General features: G+C 40.9%; 1 protein-coding gene across 3 annotated transcripts; it reads left to right on the forward strand.

Annotated features, from left to right (window-relative positions):
• The first annotated feature begins 2208 nt into the window (after positions 1-2208).
• Positions 2209-8720, forward strand: LOC133966347 (transmembrane protein 26-like). Of its 3 annotated transcripts, XM_062401245.1 has the most exons (7): positions 2209-2461; positions 3654-3741; positions 3958-4044; positions 4721-4929; positions 5026-5108; positions 5180-5270; positions 6794-6957. In XM_062401245.1, exons 1-7 carry the CDS (start codon positions 2271-2273, stop codon positions 6822-6824), a joined length of 780 nt encoding a protein of 259 aa, XP_062257229.1. In that variant the 5' UTR covers positions 2209-2270; the 3' UTR covers positions 6825-6957. The 3 variants fall into 3 exon arrangements, with proteins under 3 accessions (XP_062257229.1, XP_062257227.1, XP_062257228.1); XM_062401243.1 differs by lacking the exon at positions 5180-5270 and having other exon boundaries at positions 6794-8720; XM_062401244.1 differs by lacking the exon at positions 5180-5270 and having other exon boundaries at positions 2375-2461; positions 2570-3741; positions 6794-8720.
• The last annotated feature ends 1950 nt before the right edge of the window (positions 8721-10670 follow it).

A 10670-nucleotide genomic window follows, 5' to 3' on the forward strand; every position in this document is an offset into this window, starting at 1 on the left:
GTTGAACAGAACATTCACACAGAATCTCTGGGTGACACCAGGCCTGGGGGGGGGGACTTCGGATCACTTTCCTGTCTCGGTCAACAGAGCAGCGTTTGTCTCTTTTTATCTCTCTCACAGAATCAGTCAGTGTTTTTCACGAGAGCCTTCTTTGATTTTCTTTCACTCCTGCTTGTTTCAGTAGTTTGGCAAGAGGCAAACCGGAAAACACAACAACACATCGGTGGTTTCCTCAAAACTCGAGCCACAATGTTGTTCTTTTTGTGGCGCAGGATGCAACATAACTCTTTTCCTGCGTGCGGCTTTGTCTGATTTCACGTGATCTAAACCGAGGCATGATGATGATGATGATGGACAATTTGGAACAAAGACAGGAAAAGCTTGTCTCCCGTCCAAGGTCACAGGCCTTTCTACTGTTTCCTCCCTCACTCCATTGATTTGAATAGAAATCAACTCAGCATTCAGTAGGGCAATGTGTGTGTGTGTGTGCGTGTGTGTCTGTGTGTGTGTGTGTCTCTGTGTGTGTGTGTGTCTCTGTGTGTGAAGAAGAGAGCCTGTGACTCAAGAATTTCACTGCCAGCGACTGCTTAATGTTATTGTTGTGCATTTGATAATAAAAATCTTGAATCTTGAATCGTGTGTCTTTGTGTGTTTATCTGTGTGTGTGTGTGTGTGTGTGTGTGTATTAGAAAGCTGACGTGGATTTGGTGTGATGTTGTATTTCCTGCATTAGGAGATAATGGGATTTGTGATTCGACTCCATGATCACGGTTTAATATTGAACAAAACTTCATGACTGAGGAGAAATTCCGGAAAGAACAGATAAATAATTCATTAAAGGACGTTTAACATTCACGTGTGTTTTACTGGAACTACTTTTGCTGAGCTTGTATGTAAATATTATCTGTATGTCATATGTAAAATAAAAAACGTTATAATATGCAATTATTACAAATATGTTCATTAGTAAGGATTCAACCCTGCATTGGTAGAAAGTAACGAAGTACATTTACTTGATTATTGTATTGAAATACAAGTTTAAAGTACTTTTATTCGTAGTTTTGCATTTGTGAGTAAAATATGATTGTTATACTGAAAGTTGGGCTGCTACCACATCCACTTTTCAGATTAAAGGTTTAAAACCTATATGGATTGTGTGCTCCTCCTACAATAACAGGATACATTAAAGTACCTAAAGGTATAGAGAATACAACTGCTTTTATGTTGGTGTACTTTTAATAATAAATGAAATACTCTTCCCTGATTATGCCTGTGTACTTTCACTAACGTAAGATTAACAGTTTATACTTATTGCTGTCGAACGGTTCTCTTCACTCCTTCCATCACTGGTATTGTGTGATTTTACTGGGAATGTCTGCCCCTTATCAGCTTCTATTATTCTAGTTCAGGCCCAGGTCATAAATAACCGTTGGCTGCTGTTAGAGCGTCACAGGAAGTGCTCTTCATCGTGTTTGTCCTTGTGAATGAATAGATGACGTGATACTGCCCTCTCCTGTGCACTCGGCAGAGTTCGAGCTGCTCTCATGGATTCAGTTGTGAATCACTGAATAAACGTGAATGAGCTTTTCTCAGACTTCTCTAAGACTGTTCTCTAACAGAGGCTAATCGAGTCCTGATAAGTCAAGCTCCTCTCTGACCCATTTCTGCAGTTGAAAGAAAAAGAGACGGATGCTATGTTAGGAAATTACAATGAGGAATTGTTATAATAAAATACAGAATCGTAATCCAAAATTTTGAGAAGGTACTTTAGGTATGTTTAGTCATTATTTTGCGAAAATAAGTTATTATTTTGAGTTAATTAGTCGTTACATTCAGTTAGTATTTCAGTACGTGTACAGTAAATACTCTATTTTGTCTATTATGTTTTAATAATTTAATTAGAGATACCACGTCATTATTTTTAGCTAATTTATTTAAAGATAAGTTGTTGAGATACTAAGTTTTTCTTAGAAATCTTCATTGAGAGTTGGTAAGTTATTATTTGGAAAATGTTTTTTCACTGTAGGAACTTAAAAATTTAACAACAGTTTGAAAATGTAGAAATTCACTGTCAGGAAAACTTCATGTGGGCAGGGCTTCAACTTTGGGGACTTTGTAAGATAACGTCATGCACCCCCCCCCCCCCCCCCCCCCTCTCTCTCTCTCTCTCTACCTGACTCTCTCTCTCTCTCTCTCTGCGCACTCTGGTGTATCGTTCGGGTGCAGAGCCGGCGTTGTGTAGAGCTGATCTGGAACCAGCCTGAGTAGTGATGAGCCTGTGTAAGTTCACAAGTGCGATCATTACCAGGGGCTTGTTCGTCCTCGTCTCCCTGGTCGGGGTGTGGAGGGTGACATGGGTGAAGAAAGATCCGAACTACTGGCTCCTGACTTTCCTCTTTCTGCCGCTCGTCCTGGAAATGATCATCACCCTGAAGAGGCGCAGGGGAGAGGACTACAAGTGGTGAGATGCAGTGTTGTGGTATTTGAATAAACAGCAGCCTGTAACAAGGTTACAACATCTTGACTAACTGTTGTATTTGTACATGATGGAATGAATTACTACCCTCAGGCGACCCCCAACCCCCTCCAGCCTGTAGGGACCCTGCATCCTGCTCGTCGCCCTGCTGCTATTGTCTAACCTCCCCCGGGACACTGAGGAGGGGTCCTGCCCCTTAACTTTTCATTACTGGAACTCAACTTTCCACGTTTTTCCTCCATGAACGAACTTCATTTTCTGGACATGTAACCTACAGCTATTTTTTTTAAGTATAACATTTGAGAAGCACACGCCCGTGCATGAAACATTTACAAGAAACAGATGTTTTGTACAGGAGCATCCTGATGTTTTAAAGTGAGGCAATGAAATATGCAGCAGTGTGGCTGTGAATGGTCACTTTTCTTATTGATGAAATTACTTTCTCTGTTGTTAAATAAGTACGATGAGTCCAAAACAGCTTGTCAAGGAGAAAGTATTCAAACATTTGAGTAAAAGTACACTTAAATTGATAAAAAAGTACTCGAGTAGAAGTAGAAGTTCCACATTAGACAGATTGATGGAGGGGGGAACGGGCGGACTGACATATAAATGGACTTTATTGATAACAAACTGGAAATTCCTATTACTGCAGCAACACATTAGCCCCATTACACACACACACAAAAACAAGATAAAAAATAGATGAAATATATAGAATGAAAATAAAAAATGTACAGAATACAGTATAAACATATACAAGGTTAAACTAAAACTCTTATGTTACTTAAATGTACTTAAGGTAAAGTAAAGTAAAAGTACTAGTGAGTATATCCTCCTCCCTGTAATGCAACCATCTCCTACATCTCCAAGGCTGAGTCTGGATCAGCGGATCAGTTCACCCCTCGTTATTGATTACATTCATCCATTAAAACGAGGTGAGCATGCAGAGTAGAGACCACCGATAGTTGTGTAGAGGAGTAATGATAAAATTCTACTGAGTTGCGTTCAACCACTTCTCATGTCAATTTTAAGTTGACTCATTCTGTCAGATCCACAAATATATCCTTAAAAAATATATACCTCATTTATCGAGGGTCTTGCATATTCATTATTCAACGTTAATTCCAATGCATCCGTATGAAGTTTTGTTGATGAGTCTGTGCTGGTTGTCTTGCAGGTTCTCTCCTCCGATCTTCATGTTCCTCATCAGTATCATTCCATCCATCTGGCTCCTGGAGCTCCACACCCAGGACAGCGAGGCTCAGGTTCTCCACAACAGAAACAAAAAAACGCTCAGTCAGCGTGTAACACTTCAAAAACAGCAGTTCTCATTTCTTCCAAACCTAATCTTATAACAGATGTTGGCGGGCGCTAACACAAAGTTGCAGTTGATAATTGATTCATTTATTGATTGTTATTTTTGAATGATTAGCTGTACCAAGAGAGAAGTATGAGCGTTTTCCTCCTTCGTCTCTTTCCAGTGCAAAAAAGTTGACTCTGACAGTTTGCGCAGAACATTCACGACGAACGACAGCCTCGGAAACTTCACACACCAGGACTACCTGGAGGTAAGAAAACAGATAAGATCATTACTCTTCACTTGGCTTGGATAGTAGAATATATTCTCTGTTAGGATGAAACACCTGCAAAGCACAGAAAGTGAAAAGAATGATTCAGTTTTTTTTTTTTTCTCACAGTGATTTTCTGAGAAACCTCTTACACGGTAGTTTGGAGATATAGGGGATATATAAGGCTGCCGGGCATTCAGACTCCAGAAAAGTAACCCACCCCCTGTCACAGAAATGATCATCCATGTGACCTCCAATAAAAAAACACACATTGACATTATAACTTTTGGCTTTGCTTGTGCCTCAAACAAACAATATTTAAAGTGATCTCCAGACATTCTCCGGAAAACGCAAATGTCCCAGTGAGAGCATCCAAACAGTCCTCCAAACAAATACAATATAATAAAAACAATACAAGTGTCTCAGGACGGAAAAAGCGGTTCCATGCACGTAGAAGACGTTGATGACAATGCTGAGAACCTTTTGGTGACAAGGGCTTTAAACAAAGATATGTGATCCGTGCAGAGGAATTCCAGGAACGTGTTGTATCCTGCCTCGGCCTGCTGCTCCAGAGATCTCAGTTTAAATTGAATGTGTGAAAGGTGCCGGCAGTTTGGAGGTCATGAGAATAAAGTGTCAACCAAGAAATAACTGAATGTCTCTTTTACACCGACAGCTCATAAACGAGAAGTTGTCATCTTTCTGCCCCAACGAATGGATCCTGGCTCTCCATCAGATCCTGCTCATCCTCCTCATCGTGGGGAAGTGGCTTCTCCCCCTGGGGGGCGGAGTCACCCGGGACGAGCTCTCACAGCTTCTCCTGATCTTCATCGGCACGGCGGCGGACATCCTTGAATTTACGAGTGAGACGCTCTTGGACGTCAAGTGGGTGGCCATCGCTCTTCACATACATGTTTCATAGATTTATGGGCGTCCACAGGCTTTTACTGATACTACTAACTTTTACGTTTCACTGTGCAGAGACACAAAGAGTTCTGTGATGGTCTACGTTATTTTAGGTGTATGGACTTGGAGCATGTTGCAGTTCCCCTTACACTTGGCCGGTGAGTACTTCATTCTGGTGATCCAATAACTCTGGTGTGTACTAAGCAGTTACAGCTGTTTATTGTTGTAGGCATCCCATTCCCAGTGTGGGACCATCTCAACAACGTGTTTCGGAGTTGGCCAAACAATCCCAAAAAGTCAACACTTACCACACCAACGCTGTATGTAAACACTGAGAGTTAGTTAAGCTGCTTTTCTATCTGTGGCCAAGTCCCCCAGTTTTGAATAAACCACAAGAGTCCTGTTAGAGAAATGGGAAGGTCCTACTTTTCGACCTATAGTTCTAAAAACAGAAATGAGCAACAGGAAAGGCTGGGCGACTCCAGCAGTTTTTAGAAATGCAGAAAGTCTTAAAAAGGAAATCCAGTCTCACATGTTTATTGCATTAAGTGTGCACCTCTTATCTTTGGCTGATTATGGGAAATAACAATCAGTCAAATGCTAAAAGACAGTTAGTCCTTTTAGTCAAGGAAGAACGAGTTAAGTCTGATCAGAAACAGCAGAACTTTGTTCTCGGAAAAAAGACAACTCACGCTAATGATCTCAATTATTCATAACCTGGACTTGAATAATTCACAAATAGATGTTGAGATTCTTATCTGTGAGTCTACTTTCATAATGCACAGAGCACTTAGTGTTTGAATGCACACTGCAGTTTATAAATGAAGTGACTCTTCCTTTCATTGTGTTCTGTGAAGGCTAGCGAACCCAAGTTTAAATCCCACGGAGGCGAGGAGGCTGAGGATGGTTAGAGGACTATTTCTTGCAGGGTTAGAGGAATGGGATTTGAGCAGGGCAGGGGGCCCCAGCTCTTCCCCCTATGCTGAGTATAGGGGAAAGGCTCGGGCTGAGCCAAGCAAAGTGTCGGGGGGGAAAGGAAGCTGAGCCGAGCGGGGTCCAGGCGCAGAGGAGCAGAGTTGACAGGGCGAAGGGCCGGAGACGGGGGAAGAGGAAGAGGAAAGGAAGAGGAGAGCAGGTTATGCAAGGGTTTAGGCAATGAGCTAAATTTCACAGGATGGGGAGGCAGCAGGAAAACTGCTCCGGTTCCAGAACACACACACACACACACACACACACACACACACACACTCACACACACACACACAGATTGGGGGAAAGAGACTGCTGACATGTACAGTCGGTGTTGTTGTTTTTTTTATCTTCAAAAGTGGGTGTAAGTCATTTTGTTAGTCACACACAGTGAGTTCACACGTCCGATAATCATCTACTTTTCAACCGAAATCCCTCGCGAGCATATCACAGGCTCTTCATAGGTTGATGGAGTTGAGCCCTGTTATCAGGGAACTCTCGCCCATTGTCGTAAAAGTTCACAGAAAGCCTAAATGGACCTTGTGTTGAGGTTGTGATCTTGAACGTTTTTTCACATTCTGCATGTGGAACCAAAACAATGTTTTGAATTGAAATAATAAGAAAGTTAACCATTGACAGAATAAAATAAGATAAGATAAGATAACTGTAAGATAGGATAAGTTATTTTAAGTTACGTTAAATTCACCCAAATGACAGACCACAAACATTTAGTGTTATCTTGGAAGCAGTTGTATAAAGCAGTTGTTTTCCATACAAAAATAGCAGTAAAAGCTGTAACACATACACATTACTTCTGCTCTCAGTTTCCTTCCAACATCAACATCTTGTGTTGTTATCTCTTTTTTTTGTAAAGTGGTGAGCTCCAAGCCGGACATCGAGAATGAGCAGGGCGTCCAGGAGACGTCCCTCTTGACCAAACACAGCCGCGACGTGTGGAGCATCATGGAGGCCTTGTTCATCCAGGACGGGCCCTTCCTGGTGGTCAGGCTCATAGTCATGATCTACTCCAAAGTCTTCCACCAGATGTTGGGTTTCTTCACCATCAAGAACTTCCTGGTGGTCATACTGAACCTGTACAGGCTGGCTGTGATATGCCAGGACTACCGACCCTCCAGCAGCAGCAGGGACACCGATCTCCCGTGAGTCTTCAATGAGATCAAGGGGAAGACGGGACGGAGACATGTCAAGTTTTGCACTCACAGTCGATGGGAAACAAGCTAAGAGGATGTGAAAAGCTGTGAATAATTGTCTTACACTTGCGAGGGGATGAAGATGTCAAGTTCAAACTCCTCTTGACTCGACTCAACTTGAAGCTCACACTATACGTCATTTATCCTTTGACAGAAGAACTGATGAGACATTGAAATCAAAGAAATTCCCGGCAGTGGGGCAAGAAAGTTAAGAAGAAGAGGGAAGCAGAGCATAACAGGAAAAGGATGTGAGAGAAACCCTTTCTACGTTTATGTGTAAACACATTATGCACATTACTAAAGCAGCCAGCACTATACACTGTATGAAAGAAGTCCCAGAGCACAACAGGCTGCTTATCAACGCGGCACTGCCAGTAAGTGAAGTAATCTGCTGCTCGGACAAGGACTGGCCAGATTTCTCACTGTGTGATGCCCCGAGGACAGGAAGAGAGGAGGACAGAGAGATATACTCAATGACACTGATGCTGGACAGAGACTGAGATTGGAGAACAGCTTTCCTCCCCCATTTATTTACTTTCTGTGTATTTACTTCTGCACAGATAAATAACAGCACATTCCAGAGTCCACTTGGTAAATTGAGCTCAACACTGTTTACTTCCCTTACCAGCCAGATATTAGTGCTCCACTCCACTTTACTCAAAGATCTTACAGTTGAATTGAAAACATATAAAACCAAGGTTATAAAGTAATGAAAGAAAAATACTGTCATGTTACTGCTTTTAATCCGTTGAATACCTTTGGCTACCTGACAAACTTTCTCTGTTGGAAACTTAAAGTTGAAGCTGATGATGTGATTTTCAAGTTTGCATCTGTTTCTAAGCTTGAACCTTGTCCCTCTGCCCCTGTGATGTTTACACTCATCATTACATCCTGTTTGTTAAGGTTGATGGTCTACTCTGACTCGATTGGCTTTTATATATTTTTTGTAACAAAGACCTCGTTGGGATTCTTCCTTCTAACGGTGACTCTGTGATGATCTTTGGTTTTTATTATGATCAAAGCTCCACAGTCCTGGCTGAGGACCACAGGTGACCACATCTGTCGGAAAAACTCTTTATCCTCTTTTAAATCTCTCTGAAAGACACGTTTTATAAGTGTCTTTCCTAATCATTATTTCTTTTTTATAATGTTTTATATTATCATATTTTTACTAATCTTTATTTCTGTATCTCTGCTCTAATGATGTGTGACCTTCAAATTACTTTTGAACTGTCTCCTATTGTTTGCCTTGAATTATTTAATGTTTAACCACTATCGCCCCTTGTTACTTTATTTTGAAAGTTGTTAAATAGTAAAATGTATTATACTATAATTTTGTATCACTTTTTTTTGACTGATTTTATTCTATGTGTTTTGCATTTAATTATCAGAATTTTTTTGATTATATTTAAATAATTGTGCATCGTTTGAATGTTTTGTATCTTTTAAGTCATGTATATTGTTGCTCATTATTACTGTAAATGAGGTTCAGCCCCTTATAATGTTAATCACTGACTTTATAAGGGAAGGTATTAGTCACTGTTAATGTGGCTGGACTTGAAGAAACCTAAATAAAACAGTACAAATCATGGTAAGAATTTTTATATTTAATTTTCATTCTATCAGAAAATATGTCTTTTACACAGGCAGTGATTTCATGGAGATGAGAATACTTTATAATGAAGTATTCTGTAGCACACCTTGTACTATTTTGTATTAGCATGTATGACCCCTTACTGTGACCTACATTAACATAAATATAGATAAACACAAATATCCTCTGAGCACATCTGTTTATTTAGTTATTATGGTAACGGATCAACTCACAGTATCTGCTTCTCTCAAGGTTTAATATAAGATCAGTTTTAAATCTGAATTCCCGTTGGACCATTGCAAACATGTTGCACTGGCTCCCCACTGTGGACATCAGAGTATCAGCAGTTGAATTGGAGTTTTTCACAGTGAATCACTGACTCAACATTATATAATCATCAGTTTGATTTGCATGTTGACAGACTACAGCAGCCTCAGGTTGTATCCAGGTGTCACTCCCTGTATCGCCTCACCTCTGACGTTCAGGCGTAGAGGTGAGGTGTGACCCGACTCTATGAAAACCGGTTTCTTTAACAACAACGTTTGAAATAGGAAATTCAAACCGACTTCATCACAACCACAATCATCGACAAGCCTGTTGGTGCTAACACTAAACTAACATGTAACCTTGAAGTATTAGTGTTTTCTGACTGTGTGAAAGTTGTATTTGTGAAGCTTGAAGCAGAATGTAAAAGATCAAATCCAAGGCCTTCTCCCATTGTGGTCGTCTTTATATTGTATAAAAAGAAATTAGTGATGCAGTGGCTGCAATGCTTTGACATCCCATATCATCAAATCCATACAACAAATACAATATGTATAAATCAAGAATGGTATGGAGAATAAAACCACTCCAAATAAAACCATCATAAAATAAAACAAATTTATCAAAATCATATTTTCCAGAACCAACAATTACTCTTTCTTTCTAAAACTAACACTGTTTTTTGTTCCATTTTAGAATCTTTGCAAATACCTATAAACACTTACAGTTGACAGTTGAAAAATGCTGGAGAAATACTATAACTATGGCTCTTGGCTGCAAGATGAGTCCTGAACGTCCTGCTTCACTGATCCTGAATCTCTCCCTCCTTTATCCCTCCTCTTCTACCTTTCCTTCTCTCACTCTCACAGCTCAGCATGTATCTACCTGTTGTACCAGTTTATATCTGAAGTTTACCGTCATGATCACTTTTGTAAGAGTTCTAAACAGGCGCCTCAGCAGCTACAACCTTTAAAAAAAAATGTTATTTAACATTGAAGAGCTTACAAATGCTATACACACTTTATGGTATCAGAACAAAGATATTATGACTATAAATAATAATAATGTGTCGTCTGAGTACAATTTCAATGTGGATCTGGATAACTTACAGATGTGGGCCACTTCAAGGCAGTGATGTGACCTTAACTAAATGTATGTGAACCTAAAGTTGCCGATATGGTAAATAGGGAATGTGGCCCAAATAGTTCAATACTACCTCGGGCCACCTTTGGTTGACATGGGGTATTGCTGTGGCCCACTTGTGGCCCAAATCCGGCAAATAGGAGTGGATTACCCAAGTGCCATCGCTGGTATATGTGGGCTGAATGTGGGTCAAATCTATAAGGTGTTGGGGGGTATGTGCCTCGTCCGGTTGGGGTGAGCCCAGACAAATGGGAGAGAGAGTGATTGTGTCATGTTTAAACTGTGTCCGACTGGTTGTTATAATAAGTGATTAATCCCAGTGAGACTTTCTGATTGGTATTCTCACAGGAGACTAACCCACGCGCGGCTTCCCCCTAGCGGCTCCAGCCTGGTTCCTCCCCGTTGTAATATGACACCTGAGCTCACTCCGCTTTCACTAGCCCGGCCTCTTCAGGTCCCGGAACAGGTTGCACCGCACACACGGGTGGGGCTCTTGTTCTCTCTGCTCCCCCCCCCCCCCCCCCCCCAAACACACACAC

This window comes from Platichthys flesus, chromosome 12 (genome assembly GCF_949316205.1).
Source record: "Platichthys flesus chromosome 12, fPlaFle2.1, whole genome shotgun sequence".
In the NCBI taxonomy this organism is placed as follows: Eukaryota; Metazoa; Chordata; class Actinopteri; order Pleuronectiformes; family Pleuronectidae; genus Platichthys; species Platichthys flesus.

What these genes read in the sequence shown, in the direction of transcription:
- LOC133966347 (XM_062401243.1), top strand. Translation starts at nt 2,271, where the DNA reads ATGAGCCTGTGTAAGTTCACAAGTGCGATCATTACCAGGGGCTTGTTC. An exon ending in AGGGGAGAGGACTACAAGTG is followed by an intron (nt 2,462 to 3,653) that starts GTGAGATGCAGT and finishes GTTGTCTTGCAG; the next exon opens with GTTCTCTCCTCCGATCTTCA. An exon ending in GTTCCCCTTACACTTGGCCG is followed by an intron (nt 5,109 to 6,793) that starts GTGAGTACTTCA and finishes TTTTTTGTAAAG; the next exon opens with TGGTGAGCTCCAAGCCGGAC.